At 47.9% G+C, this 25,646-nt stretch overlaps 1 protein-coding gene across 1 annotated transcript in view; it reads right to left on the bottom strand.

The window, feature by feature from the left end:
• The window catches only part of LOC118092967 (syntaxin-binding protein 4-like), a 69,203-nt gene extending 43,785 nt beyond the window's left edge, over positions 1 to 25,418 (bottom strand). The window contains exon 1 of the mRNA XM_060282778.2: positions 25,234 to 25,418. Coding sequence (XP_060138761.2) covers positions 25,234 to 25,298 — 65 coding nt within the window. The 5' untranslated portion in view covers positions 25,299 to 25,418. The remainder of the gene's footprint in view (positions 1 to 25,233) is intronic.
• Between the last annotated feature and the right edge of the window lie 228 nt (positions 25,419 to 25,646).

Raw genomic sequence — 25,646 nt, forward strand, 5'->3', positions numbered from 1 at the left:
GACTGAGCTATCCCAATATGTGCTAATAGCAGAGTGTGGATTATTACATTGTTGCTGGGGGGTGGTGAGCCCCAAGATTTTCAGCAGTATATATTTTACTTTTAGCAGGGAAAATAAAGGAGGAAGCAAAAAAACCACACACAACCCCCCATGTTAATGAGGACTGATAAAAATCCAATGGCCATGGAACATTGTGTTGAGAAGAAGAATGAAATATGGGGAAGAACGGGGATGGAGATCCTTAGAAGACAGCATGAGTGGCTTGAGATTGCTCCCCTTATTATGCGGCTTTAAGATTTTCATGCATGCAAACACATACATACCTACATGTGTCTTTCACTCAACCCCACCAAAGTATCTCTGAAACAGCTTGCCCTTTCTACAGCCTGCAAACAAAGTATTGGGGGGGGGGGATTTCATCTCAGCCATTTCTCTGAAAGTTATTAGAAGACTCCCATACTTGCCAAGTGCCCTGGGAAAAAGGGATACCCTGTTTCTTTGCGTGAGATCATGGCGGCCATTCTGGGTGCCATGACACCGCAGACTCTTGCCTGGGAGAGCATCCCGGAAGACGCACATCCCGGTTTAAGGGTCTCCAAAGGTTGGATGGTATGGACTCCTATCCCCCCTCCACAGAACTATAATTCAAAGAGTGGTCTAACAGTCAATCCCACTTCTTCCCAGAGAACTCTGGGAACTGTAGATCTGTGAGGGGGAATAGGAGTCTCCTAACAGCTCTCATCTCTCATCTCTCATCACCTTGCCGACAAAGGTCCGCATAGTTAAAGCTATGGTTTTCCCAGTAGTGATGTATGGAAGTGAGAGCTGGACCATAAAGAAGGTTAATCGCTGAAGAATTGATGTTTTTGAATTATGGTGCTGGAGGAGACTCTTGAGAGTCCCGTGGACTGCAAGAAGATCAAACCTATATATTCTGAAGGAAATCAGCCCTGAGTGCTTACTGGAAGGACAGATCCTGAAGCTGAGGCTCCAATACTTTGGCCACCTCATGAGAAAAGAAGACTCCCTGGAAAAGACCCTGATGTTGGGAAAGCTTGAGGGCACAAGGAGAAGGGGGCGACAGAGGATGGTTGGACAGTGTTCTCAAAGCTACCAACATGAGTTTGACCAAACTGCGGGAGGCAGAGGCAGTGGAAGACAGGAGTGCCTGGCGTGCTCTGGTCCATGGGGTCTCAAAGAGTTGGACATGACTAAACAACAACAGCTCTCAGTACTCTTAACAAACCAGAGCTCTCAGGAGTCTGTGCAGGAAGCCATGTCTGTTAAGGTAGTCTCACAGAATGTATGGAGTGGGTGTAACCCAAGACCGAACATTAAAAAGCAACCCAACTGTTGTGCATACTGATTAGGCTTCAACATCACCATTTCCACACAATGTGCCTTACACAAACATTTGCCATGCTGTGATTTTGAAGTGCTTTTCTGTATCACCTGAGCGTCAATAGAACACTTTAACAAGTCATGGTTTAGGAAGCTGGCTTTTTTCAACAAACCATAGCTAAGATTAACCACAGTTTAGATTTTGTATGTAACACTGGAGATGCAAATGACCACTCTCCCTTTGATGAGCAGAGAGATGCAAGAATCCATTCCCCCATCCATCCTCCCCAGCTGATCTGCAGGAAGTGGGGAGGGGTGTTATGTACTGAGCTGAATCCTAGAACAATAGGATCCAGAATGCAGCAGTCTGATTGGTCCGCAGGAGCCACCCAATCCAGCTCCAGGTGGAAGTGAATCAGCAACCTGATTAGCCTGCAGGAGCAGCCAATCAGGCTGCTGGCAGAAGTCAATCCGCAACCTGATTGGCCCACAGGTGCAGCCCTGAAGTAGCCAATCACGCAAGGCCCATTGTGTAAATAATGTATATAAGCAGACGTTTTTGGGGAAGAGCCATTCTTCTCTTCCTCTATTGCTACTACAAGCTGAATACACCTGGCTATGTAAATACCAGAGTCCTGTGTGTGAGCATGTGAGAGTGTGGGTTGGGCACACCCACCACTGGTGTTCAGCCTCCAGGGAGTTGGCAAAAAGTGAATGCAGCCATCAGGTTGAAATGGTTAGTCACCTCTGCTCAAACCAACTTCCAACTGAGAAACTAGCCCACAAATGACAAAAAAAGTTTAGTGAACTAGAGGTGACGTGGATGATGAGTGACCCATTAATCAACATGTTTTTCTGATCAAAATCTTGCATTGTTCCTGTGCATTTTCCCCACATCCGGATAGAAAAATGGCTGGGGGAAAGGCAATTTTGACTGGGAAATGGCCCACACGAAAAGGATTACATAACCCACCCCCTCACCACCCCAAAATACCACCTATCGCTGCTCCTATCAAATAGACAGCCTCTCCTGGCTGCATTTCAGATTTGTTTGTTTTTCACAATGCCCAGCCAGGCCTAATTTGGTCTTGTGTTTCAAAAGATCTGCTGACAACGTAAAAAACCTGAGCCATGCCCTAATGCAGCTATATAAGGGGCAGGATGGTGGCCTATTTATTTTTCTCTGATCATTATTCTGAATATTGAGGTCTACAAGGTCACTGGTGCATTAGAGGATTTGGGACGAGACAGTGACTTTTGGCTGCATAAAACAAAAGCTGTGAGATAGCAAATAAATGTCTGTTTGCAAATGAGCTCCAACAGCAATTGGTTCAGAGCCCTAGATGTGGTGCTCAATGCCTCTTATATGCACTTAAAAAAAGAATAAGACGTAGCAGTGTTTTTTCCAGAGAGGGGGAGACTGATCACTATAAGCTTGTGGTAACGTGGAGGCAGGCTTTTTACCTGGTGGCAACAGTGTTGTGGAATCCCTTCCCTCCTGAAATATGAGAAATCCCATCTGCATTGGCATTCCACCAGCTCTTGCACACCTGTTTAGGCAAGCATTCCCCCAAACGTGACCTTCTGTTCTTATTGTTCTTATTATTTTTCACTGTTTTAATTGCTATGCTTTAAAACTGGCATAATTTCTTGTATTTTTAAGATTATGACTGTTTTAATGCTTTGATTGAATGGTCTATTGTGCGTTTTAATTATGCATGGATTTTACAATTGATCTTATAAACCACTTAGAAGCCTATATCTATCTATATTATATATATAGCATAGTCATAATCAGGGAAGCAGCAGGTAGACAACAGGTGTTTAGCTCTTTCCTATGCTGCAGCAGTCTTGACAAAAAATGACTCTTTAGAAGTCACGTTCCCTTCTGGTAGGATCAAGGAATTTGTCAGTTTCTGTTTCTCTTAGTGTTTCACACACCCCTTCCCCAGTCTTGAAGTCAGTTCTCCACATTTCTGCATCAATTGGGGGAGGGAACTCATCATGGAAATTCATCAGCATTTTAGTGTAAATTTATCCCAATGGTGAAATTTTTGTATTCAGTTTGACCTAATCGACACATTTTTGTAAAACAATTTCCTCTAACATAATGTATTTGTGCAAATTATTTGCATTGAAAAATTCAGAGAAGTTCCGGTTTCAAAAGATAACTTTTTTTGGTTTGCACACTATCTGGGGAAATGATGCAGACTAGCTGTTAAATGTGAAATGAATATTTTTTCCCCCCTCCCCCCCTCCAATCCTTTCCTTCTAGGCAACCTTCTGGGCACCATCCATGGAAGGCCTCCATTTCCCCCTACTGCTGCCATTCCTCCATCTCCGTCTCCCACAGAGAGTTAAATCCTCAGCTGCCAAACAGCTACGTCATCTCATCCTGTTTCCCCCTCTGCTGAGTCGGCCACCTAATCTGATCAAGGGTCCACTGTGTGCTGGAATAGGATGATTAGAGAGCTGGATGATGCAAAATGGCTGTAGCCATAGCAACGGGGGAGAAAGGCCATGCACCACAGAGGTGTGCTTAGCGCAGACAGCAGTAGATAGCAGGAAGCAGCTTTGTGGGCAAAAGGAGCAAAGAATCCCTTGAGGAAGTAGCTGTTGCAATAGGCTGAGCCCTCTGAAGATCAGTTACCCATGCAGGGCTCAACCGAAGGAAGAGGTGGAGGAATCTGTCAATATCAGTGTCTCGTTTTTCCCTTGTTAATTTCAGTTTCTCCATTATTATTATTATTATTATTATTATTATTATTATTATTATTATTATTATTATTAGGTTTATCTGTATAGCCTTTATTAGGGCTGCCCATGTTTTATTTTAGTTTTTAGATGTCTTGATCAGGCATCCCCAAACTGTGGCCCTCCAGATGTTTTGGCCTACAACTCCCATGATCCCTAGCTAACAGGACCAGTGCTCAGGGATGATGGGAATTGTAGTCCAAAACATCTGGAGGGCCGAAGTTTGGGGATGCCTGTCTTAGATCAGGCATCCCCAAACTGCGGCCCTCCAGATGTTTTGGCCTACAACTCCCATGATCCCTAGCTAACAGGACCAGTGGGCGGGGAAGATGGGAATTGTAGTCCAAAACATCTGGAGGGCCGAAGTTTGGGGATGCCTGTCTTAGATGTTTTAACTTTGTACTGAGAATTGTATCTTTTCTGACTGACGGTCGAATAAAGAATGATGATGATGATGGTTGTTGTTGTTGTTGTTATTTCATTGCAAAAAAGCACCCAAAATTTACTGCAATTTTTTCCCTATCATGCACATTTTTCATATGCAGTTCTCCTGGACATACAGTAAAAGGGCATCTCCTCCACCCACCAATGTCTTTGAAGTCCTTCAATGTCACCCCTCTTAAGAATGTGGCCCTCCAATCTTTCACAAAGCACAGCAGGCATCTCAGAGTAGGAACTTTATCTCAGCAATATCAGAGGCAACCCACAATGGACAAAGGGAAAGGACCAGGAAAATGGTTCCAAAGAAAATGGTTCCATCAAGAAACCATTCAATGGATTTGATGATGTCACCATGAAACCAATCAGGTTTGACTATGTGGTGACATCACCAGGAGGAAATGAATGCAATTCTGGATTAGGCTAATGCTTCCTAGAGGAGTCACACTGGTGACTGCAGACAATTGGGTAACCTGAAGAAAATGGGGTGTGATCAAATGTGCTATGGGGCTAATTACATTTGACTACGCTACTGGCTGACGTCACTGAAAACAAAACAAAAGGACAGGCTGGAAAATGGAGAATTTCTTTTCCCTTCTACAAAATATGGTGAATGGTTAAACAGGTTACAACAGCTCTGAGATAAAACTGTGTATCTAAATGGGAGAGAACTGTACATTCCGACATCTACTTCAGCACAAATCACCAGATGTGAGTAGGGATCCAGCTAAACTGAATGCAAATCCAATGTAACAGCCCCACTCTATTTTGCACTAGCCAGATTGCATCTGGAGTAGCATGTCCAGTTCTGGATACCACATTTTATGACGGACATTGACAAAAGCCCTTATTTATAGTTCCACCCCAAAAAATCCCAACAGATGAACACCTTCTCTCATGTAAGAGCTCAGCATGGCTTCCTTCCTTCCTTCCTTCCTTCCTTCCTTCCTTCCTTCCTTCCTTCCTTCCTTCCTTCCTTCCTTCCTTCCTTCCTTCTTTCTTTCTTTCTTTCTTTCTTTCTTTCTTTCTTTCTTTCTTTCTTTCTTTCTTTCTTTCTTAGGGGAACAGATCTGAAAGGAGCAGCCATTGCTTTATCCCAGCTGAAGAGACACTGGCAAGTCACCAGAAGAACTGAAGTATTTTCAACAGGCAAAGGTTTGGGTTCTGAACCACCGTAAGTGCCAAATGGCACTTGCCAAATCATGGTTGTTGTTGTTGTTTAGTCGTTTAGTCGTGTCCGACTCTTCGTGACCCCATGGACCATAGCACGCCAGGAACTCCTGTCTTGCACTGCCTCCTGCAGTTTGGTCAAACTCATGTTCGTAGCTTCGAGAACACTGTCCAACCATCTTGTCCTCTGACGTCCCCTTCTCCTAGTGCCCTCAATCTTTCCCAACATCAGGGTCTTTTCCAAGGATGAGGTGGCCAAAGTATTGGAGCCTCAGCTTCACGATCTGTCCTTCCAGGGAGCACTCAGGGCTGATTTCCTTAAGAATGGATAGGTTTGATCTTCTTGCAGTCCATGGGACTCTCAAGAGTCTCCTCCAGCACCATAATTCAAAAGCATCAATTCTTCGGCGATCAGCCTTCTTTATGGTCCAGCTCTCACTTCCATACATCACTACTGGGAAAACCATAGCTTTAACTATACGGACCTTTGTCGGCAAGGTGATGTCTCTGCTTTTTAAGATGCTGTCTAGGTTTGTCATTGCTTTTCTCCCAAGAAGCAGGCGTCTTTTAATTTCGTGACTGCTGTCACCATCTGCAGTGATCAAGGAGCCCAAGAAGGTGAAATCTCTCACTGCCTCCATTTCTTCCCCTTCTATTTGCCAGGAGGTGATGGGACCAGTGGCCATGATCTTGGTTTTTTTGATGTTGAGCTTCAGACCATATTTTGCGCTCTCCTCTTTCACCCTCATTAAAAGGTTCTTTAATTCCTCCTCGCTTTCTGCCATCAAGGTTGTGTCATCTGCATATCTGAGGTTGTTGAGATTTCTTCCGGCAATCTTAATTCCGGCTTGGGATTCATCTAGTCCAGCCTTTCGCATGATGAATTCTGCATATAAGTTAAATAAGCAGGGAGACAATATACAACCTTGTTGTACTCCTTTCCCAATTTTGAACCATTCAGTTGTTCCATATCCAGTTCTAACTGTAGCTTCTTGTCCCACATAGAGATTTCTCAGGAGACAGATGAGGTGATCAGGCACTCCCATTTCTTTAAGAACTTGCCATAGTTTGCTGTGGTCGACACAGTCAAAGGCTTTTGCATAGTCAATGAAGCAGAAGTAGACGTTTTTCTGGAACTCTCTAGCTTGGTTATTCATGGTTATTCTCACATAATAATAACGTGAGAATTGAATCACTGAACATGATGCAAGCCTGCCCTTCATAAATCCTTTCCATTCAGGAGAATGAGTCTATAATAACTCCACATCTCATCTGATTCTATAATATTAAGGGAGGGGGAGAGCTGGAGTCCTCGCTGAAATCATTTCCCTTGCACTCCACCAGTAAGTCAGGCATATTAAGGGTTAACGTGATTATCCGTCTTCCGACATTTCTAAGTCCCTCCACAACTCCCCCCCCCAATACTCCCCAGTCTGTAGGGTTTTACCGGTTATAAACTTATTAACAGAAGCAGGTGGTCCATTACGCCCGTCTCTAGACTGTCTAGACTGTCCCAGGGCTGACCTCGCTAGCAGAGCTTAGGAAACTGGCTGAGGGACTATAGTGGGTGGGAAGGAAGTAAGTGGAGAAGCCATGGCACAATTCATGTCCTTTGTGGGGATTGAGGTGAGGGTGGGATTTGCATGTGTCTGGGTATGACAAAAGTGGATTTGCCTTCAAGGTCATATGGGCTCATGACTCTGGACTGCAGGATGGTGGAGGGAAGCTTGCCGGGAGTGTGTAGGGCCATCCCTACCTTTATACAGAGTAAGGCATATGCCTCAAGCAGCACTGGTGTTGGAAGGCAGAGATGTATGTGCTCTGTGGCCCACACTGCCCTCCCTAAACTAACCCTAAGCTAAATTGGCTTGCCCTGCACTCTCTAAAGCAGGCACCCCCAGACTCAGCCCTCCAGATGTTTTGGGACTACAGCTCCCATCATCCCTAGCTAAGAGGACCAGTGGTCAGGGATGATGGTAATTGTAGTCCCCAAACACCTGGAGGGCCGAGTTTGGGGGTGCCTGCTCTAAAGTAACTCACCCTGTACTTCCCAATCTGCCCTGCATTCCTTAATTTGACTTGCCCTTCACTCCTTAAGCTAACCTGCCTTGTATTTCCTAAGCCCGTCTGCCCTCTGCTCCCTAAATTGGTTTGCCCTGTGTGCTAAGCAGTAGAGACATGAAATTATTGTTTTTAATAATAATAATAATAATAATAATAATAATAATAATAATAATATCACTGCTTCAACAAAGGAATGGAAAAATCACCACTGGATATTACCACATAAGGTAATGGAAGTTGTTGTTGTTGTTTAAATTTGTATACCACCCTATACCTGTAGATCTCAGGGCAGTTCGCAACATAAAAATTACAATAGAAAGACAGAATACATAATAAAAATAAGAACAAACCAATAACCCCTCCTCCCACAACACATTTAAAAGGTCATCAAATGTCAATCAGCCAAAGAAGAGGAACATTTTCACGTGGCTCCTAGGGGTGTATAATGAAGGCACCAGCCAAACCTTCCTGGGGGGCGGGGAGCACCCTTGGAATGTGGTCATGGCAAACTTGATCACATCTATGTCTTCTGCAAGCACATTTGTGCCCTTGTTTTGGGGATAAAAAATAAAACCCCAGCCCCCGGGGCCATGTGTTTGCTTGGCTGTGGAGCTGGACTGCGTCGAGAAGCAATCTCAGCCATGCCCAGTGCTGCCCCAGCAGCAGCTCTTCCAAACTCCCTCCCTCCCTCATGAGAGAGGAGCTTCCAATTTTGACAGGCCCTTAAAATCTCATTATTTGCTTTATCCTCATCCCACTAGAAGCTGGCAGACCGAGCCATGCCGTTTTGTGACAATTTTGCAAAGCTGATTTCATGGAAGCTCCGAAGCAAAAAAGATACACGAAGCATTCCTTTTGGGGCGGGGGTGGAAGACACTACTTATTGCATCCATGTACCACTTCAAAGCCCTCTATGCCTAACTTGTGGTCTGGCTTGGTCTGCTGCGGCAGAACGAGGTGGCCGCATCCTGTGGTGGGGATGGACAGCACCACTTGAGGCTGCATACGGAGGGGTGTTGTTTCCCCTATTTGCTTCTGGAGATTCAGCTTGCAACAAGCATCACCTTCGGGGGCAAATAGCTGTCAGGTGAGGTTATTTTCAGAAGAAAATTGGCACACGGCTCTGAGATCCAGATTGGGAATGGAAGCGTGTTTTGGATCAGGGCTCGAAAATAAAAATGGACAGTTTTAACACGCTCTTGAAAAGAAAGAATAGGTTTCCATGCAATTTCTCCCTGATACGAACAAAAATGTGATTTCAAAACAGCCATTGTGAAAGTAGCATTTCACTGTTACGTTACACGCCATGAAACCTGAGTAAGTAGCAGCCTGTTTATATTTTTAATAAGTAACAATAAGAAATACATTTGAAAAATGACTACTTCACTGACTGTGTTCTTAGCTGTCCCTTCTCCCCAAAATTTGAGGTAGTTCAATTACAAATTTTTAAGCTGGTAATGCAAAGTGAGAGAGATGCACCTGCCCCTCCAAGTGTCCCTATTCTCCAGGGACAGTCCCAGGTTTACAGAAGCAGTCCCAGTTTCTGATTTGAATCTAGAATGTCCTGCTTTTCCTAAGGATGTCCCTATTTTCATCGGAGAAGTGTTGGCGGGTATGGTAGGATGTCCCTCATTTCATCGAAGGGTATGGAGTATGAACCAAGGAGATAAGCAATTGTACAGCCTTTAGAAGACACCTGAAGGCAGCTTTGTATAGGGAAGTTTTTTTTAATGTTTAAAGCTTTATTATGTTTTTATATATGTTGGAAGCCCCCTAGGGTGGCTGTGGCAACCCACTCAGGTGGGTGGGACAACAACAACAACAACAACAACAACAACAACAACAACAACAACAACAACAACAACAACAACAGGGTTGCCATACGTCCTGAATTTCCCGGACATATGGCAGTCGGAAACAGTGTCTAGGCGGAAATCGCTGAAATGCCCTGGAATGTTGGAGCATATGTGTCACAGTGGCCGGAGTGGACTACTTCAGAGTAACGACGCTACGCAGCTCTGCATTTTATTCTTTTATTGGTGCTGCGTATTTACAGTGCTCAAGTCATTGCTATTTACACGGAGTGATGTTGTCAGTCGGTTTCAGAACCTCCTAATGGCTTTTGGCGCGTCTTTCTCCAACACAAAAGCTTTGGCAGACCCATCCTCTTTCCCCTCCTCTTTCTGCGTAATTCCGGAGTTGGGGGGATGGGTCTCCCGCCCTTATTCGCCCCTTCCTGTCCCACCTGGGACCCTGGCTCCTCTACCTTGCCTGAGCCTCGGACACGACTTCCTGCTTCCCCACTGGAATCGGAACTCTCTCTGCTTCCCCCTGTGCTCGGGGATTGGCTTGAACTTAGGAGGGGAGGGACTTCGCGATATCCCCTGTCCCTCACATCCACCCCCCTCCCAAGCTCTCCTTCACCCCTCCCCAGGTCCCCCCCAGGTGTCGGTGACGACTGGAAGCCTAAGAACTCAGTGCTTTCCGAGCCCGTTGGTGTGAACACCTCCCCCCAGTCCTGCAAGCCCCCCCCTTCCGCCTGGGAGGACGGGAATCCCAAAAAGTCTGTGGCGTCAGAGCTGGTGGGGGTAAAAATGTTCTGCCAATCTGCTCCTTCCTCTGACTGGGTGGATCTCGGTGACACCCATACCTCATCCTCTGGTTCCTCAAACTCCGCTTCCCAGCGCCATGGTGAACTGCTCTCCCGTGCTTCCTCCCCCTCCCCCTCCCTTTCCATGTGCCAGGGCTTGGGTCTATGGGGAAAAAGGGCGTGAAATTCTTCTACCAGGAATTCCTCCTGTATCTGAGTGGCTGGGACCCATTCATTCTGGGACGGTGGAGCATCCTCCCATGCCATGAGGTACTCCAGGCCCCCCACCCCCCACCTTGAATCCAGGATGGCTGTGGCCTCATTGAGTTGCTCCCTGCCTTCCCTCTCCCCCCCTCCCTCAGGGGTTTGTTCGCTGTCTCGGAGCCTGCTGCTTTCCCTGTACGGTGACAGCAGCGATCTATGAAACACTGGGTGCACCCTCATGTCCTCTGGCAGTGCCAGCCTGTATGCCACCGGGTTGACCTGTTGCGTGACCGTGAAGGGGCCCAACCTTCTGGGCGCCAGCTTTTTGCATCGCCCTCTGATGGGAAGGCCCTCCGAGGACAACCAAACTTTGTCCCCCACCCTAATGACCTCCCCCGGTCGCCTGTGGCGATCTGCCCCCCTCTTGTACGCTTCCTTGGCTCTCTCCAAGTGTTCTCTGAGCTGCTGGTGCACCGTCTCCAGTTCCTCTGCCCAATCCTCAGCCTGTGGGCCCTCCTCCTCCTCCTCCCCCTCCCTCTCAGGGAAAGATCTGAGGTCACGCCCGTAATTGGCCTTAAAGGGCGACACCCCTGTGGAGACGTGCACCGCATTGTTGTAGGCAAATTCTGCCAGTGGCAGGCGATCCACCCAGTCCGTTTGCCTCTGGCTGACGTAGCATCTCAGGTACTGCTGCAGAATGGCGTTGACCCTCTCCGCCTGTCCATTGGTCTGCGGGTGTCTAGCCGTCGACAAGCTGACCTCCACCTGCAGGAGGTTCATGAGCCGCCGCCAGAACCTGGAAACAAATTGGCGGCCACGATCCGAAATAACCCTTAAGGGTAATCCATGCAGTCTGAATACGTGATCCACAAACAGTTTGGCTGTCTCTTCTGCCGAGACCGCCCTGGCACACGGTATAAAGTGGCACATTTTGGACATGAGGTCCACCACCACCAACACTGCGGTCTTGCCCCTGGAAGAAGGCAGATCTGTGATGAAGTCCATGGACACCACTTCCCACGGCCTGTGTGGCGTGGCTAAGGGCTCCAGCAATCCCGGTGGCGCTGCTCTGACCACCTTTGCCCGCTGGCAGGTGTCACAGCCCCGTACATAGTCTCGAACATCTTCCCGCACCCCTGGCCACCAGAAGTGTCTCATGACTAGGTGAGTGGTTTTGTCCCTCCCAAAATGACCCGCCGTTGGGTTGTCGTGCATCTGCTTGAGGACCGTACGTCTAAGCTGGGTGGTGGGCAGGTACAGTGCACCCTTGTAGAAAAGCAGCCCCCTGCGTTCTGCAAAGTCTTTTGCCTGCTCCCCCCCCCTTCTCAGTTCTCTGCAGATGCGGTTGGCAAATTCATCCGCTGCCGTCAGTGCTGTGAGTTCTGCCTCGCTCACCACTGCTGCTCCGCAGGACCATGCTGACGGGGGGAAAATGTGCCTGGGTGCCGGTGGCGCCTCCTCCTCCATGTATTCTGGCTTGCGGGAGAGGGCATCCGCCCTGACATTCTGCTCTCCCGGGATGTAGTGTATGGAGAAGTTGAAGTTCGAGAAGAACTCTGCCCACCGTATCTGCCGCTGGTTGAGCACCCTGGCAGTTCTCCAGAACTCCAGGTTCTTGTGGTCTGTGCGCACCTGGATGGGGTGCTTGGCGCCCACCAGGAAGTGTCTCCAGTGCTGGAACGCAGCGTGGATCGCCAGAAGTTCCCGATCAAACACTGTGTAGTTTCGCTCTGGCTGAGTCAATTTCCTGGAGAAGAAGGCACAGGGTCTCCACTCTCGGTTGGCGTCCAGTTGCAACAAAATGGCGCCCACAGCTTTATCAGAAGCATCTGTCTCCACGCGTAGGGGCGCGTCCTGAACCACGTGGAACAGGTTCTGGTCTGAGGCGAACACCCTCTTGAGGCTTTCGAATGCTGCTTGCGCCTCTGGTGTCCACCTGAACTTCTGCTTGCCTCTCAGGCAGTCAGTGATGGGAGCCGTAACGCGAGAGAAGTTCTTGATGAACTTCCTGTAGAAGTTGGCGAAGCCTAGTAGGCGTTGGGCATCTTTGCGAGTCCTGGGGCTGTGCCAGTCCAGGATGGCCTGCACCTTGTCCTTGTCCATCGCCAGCCCCTTGTCTGACAGCTTGTAGCCCAGGAAGTCCACCTCCTTGGTGTGAAACTTGCACTTCTCCAGCTTCACATACAGGTGGTTCTCCTTCAGGCGCTGCAACACCTCCCTGACATCTTTCACGTGCTGCACTGGGTCGTTGGAGTAAATAAGGATGTCATCCAGGAAGACCAAGCATTTCCTGAAGAGGAGGGACCCCAGGACGTGGTGCATGAAGGCCTGGAAGCATGCTGAGCCCCCTTGCAACCCGAAGGGCATCACTAGATATTCAAAAGAGCCCAGAGGCGTGAACATCGTGGTTTTCCATTCATCGCCTTCCCGGATCCTGATCAAGTTGTACGCCCCCCTCAGGTCTAGCTTGGTGAAAATCTTGCCCCTGCGTGCCGCTGTCAGGAGATCATCCACTCTGGGCATGGGGAAAGCCACTGGCTCTGTTACTGAATTCAGGCGTCTAAAATCCACCACAAGACGGCGCTGTTGCGTGTCTTTCTTGTCCACCCAGAAGACCGGGCTGCCCCCTGCTGCCTTGCTTTCTCTGATGAACCCCCGCTTGAGGTTCTTGTCGATGAAAGCGCGCAGATCTTCCAGTTCCTGGTCTGACATGGCGTACAGCTTGGCTGGGGGTATAGTTGCCCCTGGCACCAGGTTGATCTGGCAGTCAAAAGGCCTGTGTGGGGGTAGGTGGTCGGACTCCGCTTCGCTGAAGACCTCCTGCAGGTCCCAGTACGGCTTGGGTATCGCTTCACCCCCTTTGACGTGCATGGTGGCCACCGTGGCTATCGGAGGCCCCTCCCCTGGTTGGTGCTGCATGCAATGTTCCAGGCAAAAGTCCGATCCAAAAGTGATGCATCTCTGGTGCCAACTTATGGAGGGGTCATGGCGCGCCAGCCAGCTCATGCCCAAAACGATGGGGGGGTCTGAGATGGTGGTGACGTTGAATGCCAGTGTCTCTGAGTGCCTTCCAACCGTCATTCTCATGGGGGGGTTGATGCGTGATGGCCCCTCCCAGCAGCTCTCTGCCGTCAATGGTTGCCACGTGCAGAGGAAAATCCAGCTGCAGAAGCTGGATCTGGTGCTCTTCTGCAAAGTTTCTCGAGAAGAAGTTCGCTGACGCCCCACTGTCAATTAGGGCGAGGACTGTCAGGGGATAGCCATTTGGAAGCGTGAGCGTCACTTCTAGAACCACTCCTGCTCTGGGAGGGGTGGGCTGGCTCTGCTCCTCTCTGTGCGGGTGGGTGGGCTGGGGCTGTTGTCTGCTGACTGTGCCTGGCTGCCGCCCCTTGTCTCCTGCAGCCAGGCTTTCCCGTTTCCCTGCTGTGGTGCTGCGTCAGTGGGGGAGGGCACAACCGTTCCCGCCTTTCCTTGCCACTCCCTGCGATGTGGGCAGTCTCTGACGAGATGCTGGGGGGAGTTGCAGAGAAAGCAATTCCCACCCCTTCCCTCCTTGCGTCTTGGCGCCGCTGGGGTTTGAAAAGCCCGCGCGCGCGCGCTATCAATCTGCATGGGTTCCTGGTCCTGACTGGCCCCAGGCGTGGCTTGAAAGGGTTGTTGGGGGAGTGGCTTCTCCTGCGACCGTGGGAACCAAGCCCGCTTTGCGCGCGTTGCTTGCTTGTCGCTCCACCGGGATTCCTGTCTCACCCCCACCGCCAGAGCCGCTTTGCTCAGCTGATCCATATTACTGGGCTTTGGACCTCTCGAGAGCTCATCCTTCACCTCCTCATGCAACCCCAAGTAGAACGCCGCTTGCATTGGGGGGGACTCAAGTTCCCACCCCAATCTGTGCACCAGCATGGTGAATTTCGCCCAATACGCGCGAACTGTCATATTTCCTTGGCGTAAATTATGAAGTTCCTCCTTAGTCTGATCCATATGACTATCGGACGAATACATCGTTTTCAAACCTTCTAGAAATAGTTTGACATTCTTCATGCAAGGATTCCTTGTTGCAATTAACGGTCTTAGCCACTCCCTGGCTGCCCCGGTAAGGTGCTCCACAATAAACGCTACCCTGTGCTCATCATCAGGGAATTCATCGTGGTGCAGCTCAAGAGCATACACAATCTCAGTCTCAAAGCCCTGAAATTCCCTCGGGTCTCCATTGAACTTGCTTACTAGGGTCCCGGCTCTCCTTCCTGGCAGCACTTGGACTTGGGGTGCCCCTCCCGCCTTGTTTTTCTCTGCATCCAGCTTGTTTTGGAGGTCTACCGCCACCGCCCTTAATTGCTGCTCTTTTTCCTGAAGCGCTCTCACCTGTTCCGCAAGTTGTAGCCGGTCGTCCTGGACCTTCTTAGTCTCCTCTTTAGCTGCCTTCAATTCCCCCTGCGCCTGCAGCGACAGCTGTTGCAGTTCTTGCTGGGCTTGCTCCGCGATCTGCCGCCATTTCTCCGCCTCTGACACGCTCATCCCGGCAACTCCAAAGTAGCCCAAAAAGGATTAGGAGGTTGCTGTCACAGTGGCCGGAGTGGACTACTTCAGAGTAACGACGCTACGCAGCTCTGCATTTTATTCTTTTATTGGTGCTGCGTATTTACAGTGCTCAAGTCATTGCTATTTACACGGAGTGATGTTGTCAGTCGGTTTCAGAACCTCCTAATGGCTTTTGGCGCGTCTTTCTCCAACACAAAAGCTTTGGCAGACCCATCCTCTTTCCCCTCCTCTTTCTGCGTAATTCCGGAGTTGGGGGGATGGGTCTCCCGCCCTTATTCGCCCCTTCCTGTCCCACCTGGGACCCTGGCTCCTCTACCTTGCCTGAGCCTCGGACACGACTTCCTGCTTCCCCACTGGAATCGGAACTCTCTCTGCTTCCCCCTGTGCTCGGGGATTGGCTTGAACTTAGGAGGGGAGGGACTTCGCGATATCCCCTGTCCCTCACAATATGATATACAGTATTTGTCTTTCCAAAAGCACAAGGCAAAAAACAAACAAAAAAACAGCCACTTTAGCACAGACTTGGCTTAAAGAAGTGCACCTACATTCCACCCCTCTCCAAATATTAGCATTAGAAGACATGTAGTAATCATGCCCCCTTGGCTTAATTAGGAAGACCTGACATAATTAAGCAGGACAAAGGTATCTGTAAACATGTGCAGAGTGCATTTCCCATCTGAGAATGGGGGAAAGTACTTTCCTGTGAGAAAGGCTTTGGTTCCTGGCAAGCTTCAGTCTTACTCGCTGTCCATTTTAGATCCATTTTAAACATGGCTTAATTTCAACTAGGCCTAAGACCCTGGACCTTGTTTTCAGAGCCCTTGCAGGAAATGAGAAGTGATGTGATAGGAGCAGTCGATGCTGAGCATGCACAGAGTGTATTTCTTTTTCACCACAGAGTAAGAAAAGTACTCCTTGTGCAACTAAGATTAAGGAAGTCATAACACCACCACAACAACAATAGAGTGGATTAGTCACTTGCTATTAGGGATGGGTGAATATGTCAATTTTGGTGTATCTCTGTTTCTCATTTTTCACGTGGCAGTGTGTGTGTGTGTGTGTGTGTGTGTGTGTGTGTGTGTGTGTGTGTCCCCTCATGAAATTTATTTGCATTTATTGTGAATTTATCTTAATATACTGTACTCATCTTTTTATGCAATTTTTCCTAATGTACACATTTTCTGCAAAACAATTTCCCCTAATATTTGTATATTCTTTTAGATTCTAATACCCTAGGTGCACAACTTGGCTGGAAGACTCTGTTGCAAAATTCAGAAAAAATGAGAATTTTTGAAGGATGGCTATGTTTCAGTTCACTTATGTTTCAAAAGGTGAGAATTAGGTAGATTGCCCTTTGAATGTGAACTGGATCGAATTTCTCCCCCATCCCTGATTGCTACACAAAAAACCCATTGAGTTTAATAGACCTAAGTTATGTTCATTCATTTCAATGAACCTACTCTGAGTAAAACTAACATTGGCTGCAATCCTATGCATTTACATCATCATCATCATCATTGGAATCCATGATAATATTCATCCATACAACATTTTTTGTGCTATTGTAAAAATACACTATATATAATGGCATCATATTGCATCCTTGAATTTCCTTGTTTATTTGAAATGAGGAGGAGGAGGAGGAGGAGGAGGAGGAGGAGGAGGAGGAGGAGGAGGAGGAGGAGGAGGAGGAGAACTTGGCTAAGCATGCTCCCTTCTGGGGAGAGAGGGGATAATGGGGATTTCTCTCCTACCTTTCCGTTATCAAATTCTGCCACATGTGGAGGTTGGAAAAGTACCAGGCCAAGATCTTGTTCCTTCTTCTCTCTCTCCTTCTCCTTCTCCTTCTGTTTCTCCATCTCCTCCTCCTCCCCCCCCTCACATCCCCAAACTCTCTAACAAATTAATCTTTTAATCAGTCACTGAGTTGGGCCATATTTATCAAAGTGATGGGGACACATTATCTCCCCGGCCATCTGTTTGCTGCCCTCCAAAGCTGGCTTGCTGGACAAAATCCTAATAAAAGTGTAAGGACAGCTGAACATCAGGCCGCACAGCTGGCCCTTTTCACACGCAGGGGGCCGCTCTGGCCATAGAGCTCCGGCTTTTGCTCAGGGCGGGCAACTTGCCGCTGATGCGTCACCAGAACTAATCATCCCCATATTGGAGAACAAACAGAGCAGCTTCTGCCGGGAGGGCTGCCATTTCTTATTCAAGGCTCACTGTCAGCCATGGCTGCCCCCTGCTCTCCTCCCCAGAAGCAGGCAAGCTGCTGAGTCCGCTAAGATCTCCTTCCCCCTTCCCAGCACCTCCCAGAACCAGCCGATGCTGAGCACAGGAGTTGCTGCTGCCCACCTAGTGGCATTAAAGACTACATAGTCTCAATGCAGTGCAAGTGTGTACCTTCTCCTTGCCAGAAGGCCTTAAATACCACAAAGCCATGACGCAGTGCAACATAGCAAGCTACCTTACACCAAGCCAGACCATTGGCCCATTTAGTTCAGTGCCATCAGGCAGGGGCTCTCCAGGATTTCGGGCAGGTGACCCTCCCAGCCCTAGCTGGAGATGCTGGGGATTGAACCCGGTGCCTTCTGCAAGCAAGGCAGATGCACTAGCTCTGAGCTGCACCTCTACTCCTAGAAGAACATAGGAAGGGGCTTATACTGAGTCAGACCACTGGCTCATCTAGTCCAGTGTATTGTCTACACAGTGACTCTCCAGGGTTTCAGAGCTGTACCTGGAAGTACCAGGGATCATAAAATCATAGAGTTGGAAGAGACCACAAGGGCCATCCAGTCCAACCCCCTGCCAAGCAGGAAACACCATCAAAGCATTCCTGACATATGGCTGTCAAGCCTCCGCTTAAAGACCTCCAAAGAAGGAGACTCCACCACACTCCTTGGCAGCAAATTCCACTGTCGAACAGCTCTTACTGTCAGGAAGTTCTTCCTAATGTTTAGGTGGAATCTTCTTTCTTGTAGCTTGAATCCATCGCTTCTCTGGAGCAGCAGAAAACAACCTATCACCCTCTTCTATATGACATCCTTTTATATATTTGAACATGACTATCATATCACCCCTTAACCTCCTCTTCTCCAGGCTAAACATGCCCAGCTCCCTAAGCCGTTCCTCGTAAGGCATCGTTTCCAGGCCTTTGACCATTTTGGTTGCCCTCCTCTGGACACGTTCCAGCTTGTCAGTATCCTTCTTGAACTGTGGTGCCCAGAACTGGACACAGTACTCCAGGTGAGGTCTGACCAGAGCAGAATACAGTGGTACTATTACTTCCCTTGATCTAGATGCTGTACTCCTATTGATGCAGCCCAGAATTGCATTGGCAGAATTGGATCAAACCAGGGACCTTCTGCAGGCAAAGCAGGTGTGCTGCCACCGAGCTGCAGCCCTTTCCCTGATGCTAATTGTGCCAGCAGCAGCGATTCAGGCACTCTGCACCAGCTGGAAGAGGTTAGAAGAGAAAGACAAAGTGGTGGCCGTGGTGATGGAGGAAATAGTTGAGACAGTGGGGCATCTGCCCCACTCACTGTGCCTAAGGAGCCTGGAGGTCCAGTAGAGCAGGAAGGGGTCTACAACAGGGACCAGGGAAATATGGAATCAGTCAGGGGCATCTGTCCCACAATGCATCTGGCAGGGCTGGTGTGTTCATGATGCATGGATGGGTGGTTGCCTTAGGTGGCCATTGCCAGCTGCCGCCATTGCCGACTGCTGCAACCACCATTGCCAGCCTCAGCTGTACCCACGGGGCAGCAGCTGGAGGAGCAGCTGGAGGAAGCTGTTTACCAGCAGATTGTTTTTCTCCCTCGAGGACTTAGTAAATTCTACACACCTTTTTTCGGAACAGGTCACTGATGCCCTGGGAAAGTGGCAGCCTAAACTGTTTAAAAGGATGGATGGTGGAAAAGTTTTAAAAGAAGAAGCTGGTGACTGTGCTACTGTCTCTAATAGGGATGGAGGAACCTGTCATTGTTGGTTTCTCGTTTTTGAAGAATCTGCCTACTTCACTTTCCCATTGAATCTGTCAGTTTCAGTTTCTCTCAGTTTCTAATATTAAGTTATTTTTTAAGAAAGTCCTCATGAAAGTTCACCAACATCTTAATCTGAATTTCTCCTAATATTCACAGTTTTATATGCATTTTTGTGCAAGAAGATGCATTTTTTTTGCATGTTATGTTCACCAATACATGCATTCTTGTACACACTTCCCCCTAATATAAGCATTTGGGGATCAGAGAATTTCACTGCAAAATTAAGAAAAGAGCGAACTTCAAAGGATAGTTGTGCTTCAGTTCACAAATAGATTCATGGATCGCGAATTAAACAGGTCTGCGTTACAACATGATCCGAAGCCAACTACTCCCCCACCACAGGTCTCTGACTGCAAAAAAGTATGTCCCCTGGCTGCAGGTCATCTGAAATACAGGAGGAGTGCAGCTGTAACGGGAAAATTGTGGCGAAAACTGTTGAAGGCAAGCGACCAAGGAGGAGTTTAAGCAAAAAAGATCTTCAACTGTGCTTAGATGACTATGAAAGTCATCTAAATTTCTCCTGCCTCACCCCTGCGAGTGTGAAGATAGCACATCCCCACCTCTGCAGCCTAAGAGACCAATTCTAAGGAAAGCTCTCCCTTTTCAGAAGCCTCTCTAGCAGCTACCCAACGTAGTCAGTGGGGCAGAGGGTGCTTACCTGACCTCCCATCAGCAGTATCACAGCAACTAACTGGGCAGAAGAGGGTCAAGGTGTTAGTGAGTTCAGCATGGTGTAGACACCCTGGCAGGAGCACTAGATTAGCTCTGCTGGTGTGTTGCTGCTGTGCCATCCAATCTCTCTCCTGATTAGCTGCAGAGATCCCAGTGATAGGAGGCTCAGGCAAGCATCACCACCCCACCATGCTACTAGTAGCTGCTTTCTACTCTTCTGGCCCTGTTATAGTTGTGATTTCCCTAACCAATGATGTGGTTGGCAGTAGTTTAACTGGCTAGTAACATACTTTTAAAAAGGCGCTTAAAACCCATTGGTCATTCTCTGCCCAAACTCAGACTCCAGCTGCCTCCAGACTTTTCCAGATTCAATTTTATACCAGCATATTTAGATTGGGCAAAATTCAAGTTTTTTTGCCTTAAGGTTAGCGATGGGCAAATGCCCTGGAAAAAGGATGGGATAATGTTGATGATGAACAGCTTACTCATAACCTCCACACAAACCAATCGCAACGACCACCCAATGGAGAGCAACGTTGTGTGACTACCATGCAAATCTTGTGCAAACAAATGAGGACGGACACTCAATAAACAGACTGTCTGGGAGAGTCCTCCTTCCCAGTCATCAGATAGTATAATGATATATTCCTTTTGATACAAATTTCTAGCTGGGATAGAAAGTAAGTTCTGGAACTATTTCCCCATATTTAGACTGTGTAGGCTCATTGCCCAGAGCGAGAACAGATATTGCACCTGCTGGTCTCACTTGTAGCTCCAGCACATAATGCGACTCTACAGTGGCAGTTGGGGATGCTGCATTTTGCAGGGTACCAAATTAAGTTTGGATACAGTGCCTGTACACAGACAAGCTAAAGGCCCTGTGCATTCTAGAGCCACTCAAAGCAAGGGAGTTGAGATTGGGGGCAGTGGCTGTGAACATGCTGCCCATCCAATGCATTGAGCCTGTGCACATTCTAGAGGTGTTCACATGTTACATTCAATGAGTGTACAATCGGTGTGTCTATATACACTAATAGTTGAGCTGTACACTTGCATTGCTATTCCCATGGGGCGTTCACACATTGCGTTCAACGAGTGTACAGTCTGTGTACCTACGGACACAGATAGCTGAGCTGTACACTCATACAATTATTGACATGTAATGTTCAATGGGTGTACCTGTGTACACAACAGCTGAGCTACACCAAACAAGAAGTGTGGTCTCTCTGTCCTCCATCCAGACAATCAAGAGACATTATCAGAGTTCAAGGGCACAGTCCATTCCATCCAGGCAAAAACACACAAGTGGGGGTGTAAACCAGAATTTTTGAGGGGTGTGGCTTGGGGAGAAGGGGTGTGGTTGGGAAGGGGCTGTGGTATAGGAAGAGTTTTGAAGGCTAGGTAGAGAGGCTTGGAGGGTTGGCTGCTCTTGGCCCCCAGGCCAAAGGCTCCCCACCCCTGATCTAATCAAAAGGTAAAAAGAATCCCTTTCCTGCAAATACATAATACCCTTGAAAAGAGCAGCAAGATTCAAATGCACCAGATAATATTCTTTTGCAGCACTTTTGGATGTTTCTCTCCCATTTCTTCTGTAGGTTGGTGTCATTCTGGATTTTCTGGATCTTTTAACAGCTTGCTGCTCACCACACTGGCTCATCAGCACATGTCCCCCCTTTTTATCCTCCTAACAACCCTGTGAAGTAGGCTAAGCTGGAAGACAGTGACTGGCCTGAGGTCACCTAATGAACGTCATGGCTGAGGGCAGATTTGAACCCTGGTGTCCCAGTCCAAGAAATATCAACAACCTCAGGTACGCAGATGACACAACCTTGATGGCAGAAAGTGAGGAGGAATTAAAGAACCTTTTAATGAGGGTGAAAGAGGAGAGCACAAAATATGGTCTGAAGCTCAACATCAAAAAAAACCAAGATCATGGCCACTGGTCCCATTACCTCCTGGCAAATAGAAGGGGAAGAAATGGAGGCAGTGAGAGATTTTACTGTCTTGGGTTCCATGATCACTGCAGATGGTGACAGCAGTCACGAAATTAAAAGACGCCTGCTTCTTGGTAGAAAAGCAATAACAAACCTAGACAGCATCTTAAAAAGCAGAGACATCACCTTGCCGACAAAGGTCCGTATAGTTAAAGCTATGGTTTTCCCAGTAGTGATGTTTGGAAGTGAGAGCTGGACCATAAAGAAGGCTGATCGCCGAAGAATTGATGCTTTTGAATTATGGTGCTGGAGGAGACTATTGAGAGTCCCATGGACTGCAAGAAGATCAAACCTATCCATTCTTAAGGAAATCAGCCCTGAGTGCTCACTGGAAGGACAGATCGTGAAGCTGAGGCTCCAATACTTTGGCCACCTCATGAGAAGAGAAGACTCCCTGGAAAAGACCCTGATGTTGGGAAAGATTGAGAGCACTAGGAGAAGGGGACGACAGAAGACGAGATGGTTGGACAGTGTTCTTGAAGCTACAAACATGAGTTTGACCAAACTGCGGGAGGCAGTGCAAGACAGGAGTGCCTGGTGTGCTATGGTCCATGGGGTCACAAAGAGTCGGACACGACTAAACGACTAAACAACAACAACAACAGTCCCAGTCCAACACTCTTAACCCATGGGTAGGCAAACTAAGGTCCGGGGGCCGGATCCGGCCCAATCGCTTCTAAATCTGGCCTGCGGATGGTCCGGGAATCAGTGTGTTTTTACAGGAGTAGAATGCACCTCTGGGCTATTTGTGGGGCCTGCCTGGTGTTTTTACATGAGTAGAATATGTGCTTTTATTTAAAATGCATCTCTGGGCTATTTGTGGGGCATAGGAATTCGTTCATTCCCCCCCCCCCCAAAAAAAATATAGTCCGGTCCCCCACAAGGTCCGAGGAACAGTGGACTGTCCCCCTGCTGAAAAAGTTTGCTGACCCCTGCTCTAACCACTACAGCACAACAGCTCTCTTTTACAACCTACTACAATTGGCTACCACCAACCTTCTCCTTCCACGCTGTGCTACCGCCAAAAAGTGGCAAACAAACAGAATCCATTGTACCTGCATATTGAGGGGTGCCATATTACACAAGGTGAAAACCCAGACACAAAGCTGCTTTTGCAAAATCTCCAAAAAAAAAAGTTTTAGAGCTAAAGGAAATTCAGCAAAATCTAGACTTTTAACATGGGTTGCCATAATTTAGGATTCCGTCCGGACACTACTTCTGACTGCCGTATTCAGTCTATGCCTGGGAAATTCCAGATGTATGGCAACCCTATGCATATCAGTCTCTACCTGGTGTACTAGGCAAATATTTTAACCCATGAAGGAGGGGTGCAGGGTTTTACATGCCACACACACACATGTCTCCATTCATGCACGCCGATCAAGGAGGGGGGGAAGGACTCAGGAGGGAGGTTACCTTCAGAGATGTGTGGGGCCTGGGAGGGGGCATGCCCCAGGGAGAGTCTTGAGGGCCAGATCAAGAGGGCTAGGGGGTGACATTTGGATCCCAACCCTTAGGTTCTTCACCCTTGCTTTAGACAAAATCCATTAATAATTTTTGGTCAGGCTCAGAATATGTACATCGGGACCTAGCAATGTCCATACTACCTGACTGATGCCTATTTCTGCTGTCTCCAGTTACATTTGGAGACTGCAAAAATCTCTTGTTAATATTATGTGCTTGTGTACAGTTCAATATATTTGCAGGAACGTGCGCAACAGCCAATGTTTGTACACATTCTCAGTTCAGCTTGCACCAACCACAGCATATGCATCTATGCAAACACAGACTCAAGGCACACATACCGATCATGTCAAGTAGACTAACCCAGGGTTTTTACAACTGCATGCACATCACTGAAAGGCATTCAGTAGGCATGAATAATATTCCCGAGGAGACCCCATCCACCCAGGGACATACCCAAATCTACAGACAAAATAGCCGTCAGCCGGGATAGCCTTCAATCATGACTACATGCAAAAGCAGGTTCTGTGTTCACATCAGGACTTTCCTTCTCCTACAAAAGTACCGTATTTTGCAATATAACAGAGGAGACCCCCCCCAAGGGGAAAAAATCACACAGAACGTTTTCCCCTCCCACCCGTGACTCGCTTGCCGAAACTCTGTGTGCACAAAAGAGGATACACACGGGTACATATGCATGGAAGGATACAAGTTAGTTGCCCGTGCAATATGTACACAGCCACGCCTTGCCTAAAGATGTTGGCATGTGGGTGGTGGACACGCTCCATGCAGATTTAGGCTTGACCTGTAGGCTGCAAGTACCACAACTGCCTTGCCAAGGGGAACTTAAGGACTTTGTCTCCCTAGCGATACCAGCAAGGATCAAAACATTGTTCCAAACCAATGTTCAATCTAAAATACCGGTAGTTGTCTGCACTGTAATCCAGACATTATTGATTCCCCCCACAGATCTTTAAATGTGACTCCCTAGAGAGGAATGTTCCTCGAGTTTTTGTTTGTTTGTTTGTTTTGTTTTTGTAACCCAGGCACCACTTTAAACGTACTAAGTTCCCTAAGCCGCTTCTCTTCCACCTGGCAACCCACCAGAAGTCATATCTGGGACCATCGTGTGCAAGGCCGTCATGTGCCACACACTTTGAATGGTGTAAGGATCTCTTGACTGAGGTACTAATGCAACACTGGAAGATGTTAAGATGGGTGAATATTGGTGTGTGTCCCCCCACACACAGACCTTCTCATTTTCCCAGTCTTGTTCACCATATTTCTGCATCAGCACTTGTCAGCATTTAAATCTTTCTTCTAACCTATACATGCATGCAATGTTGCCTCATACACAATTTTTTGCAATAATTTCCCCATAATATAATGCTTTTAATCTGGGTCATTTTTTTTTTACTAATATGAGCATTTTTATAAATAATTCCCCCCCCCCCAGCATGCATTTTTGTGCACATTTTTAAGCTGGAGAATTACACCACAAAATTTGCAGAAGAGTGGCTTTCAAAGGATAGCTGGTTTCCAATTTGTCCATTAACGGGCTTGGAATTTCACTATATCTCCCTGCAAGTATTATATGCCAAGGAACACTGCCCAGGAAGGAACATCCTTGCCTTTTCCAAAACATGGTATCCTCTGATCCAGTCTTTTGGCTGTGTGCCAGCATCTTGGCATTTACGCTCCTTACACTGTTTTAAGAAGCTTTCTGTAACGGTTTAGAAAAGACATTATGATCTGCAACTTGGTCCGGCCTCACGAATCTCTTGGGCGAACATTCCAAAGTACACAACACCACACAAACACACACACACACACACACACACACACACCCCGCCTGAAAATCCCGAAACGTCTCCACTGATGTGCAGTAAGACAATTAAGCAGTTGTGCAGGAAGACACTTAAGCCTTCTCCCCACTCCCCAGACCGCAAGCAGCCCCTCTTACCAATAAATCAGAGAGAGTCCGTCAAAGCGTTCAAGTTCCCTGCCAGTCGGCTTAAGATAGGACATTCTCTCGTGGCCCCGGAATGCCTGGCTCCCTCCTATTGTCCCCAGCGATGGAATAAGACCGTGCAACAAATCTGGTCGCTCAGTTGCAAAGCCATATGTCAGCGACTCGACGGCAAGCGCTTTCCCCGGCAATCCAAACACCTACAGAACCACGGGAGCGTTTGAGGGGTGGAATCCGATGCCTCTAATTCCAAGGGGAAAACGTGACATGCGACGGGATCCCCAGAGTTGGAGGCCTCTCTTGGCTCTAAATGCAAATTGATTTGAGGAATATAATTTGCAAAAGGGCAAAGCCCTCAACTCCCTCCTGCGTCGGCTAACAAAGGTGGGCTGGTGCCACGGTCTTGG

The sequence above is a fragment of the Zootoca vivipara genome, chromosome 13 (genome assembly GCF_965207765.1).
Source record: "Zootoca vivipara chromosome 13, rZooViv2.hap1.1, whole genome shotgun sequence".
NCBI classification, from domain to species: Eukaryota; Metazoa; Chordata; class Lepidosauria; order Squamata; family Lacertidae; genus Zootoca; species Zootoca vivipara.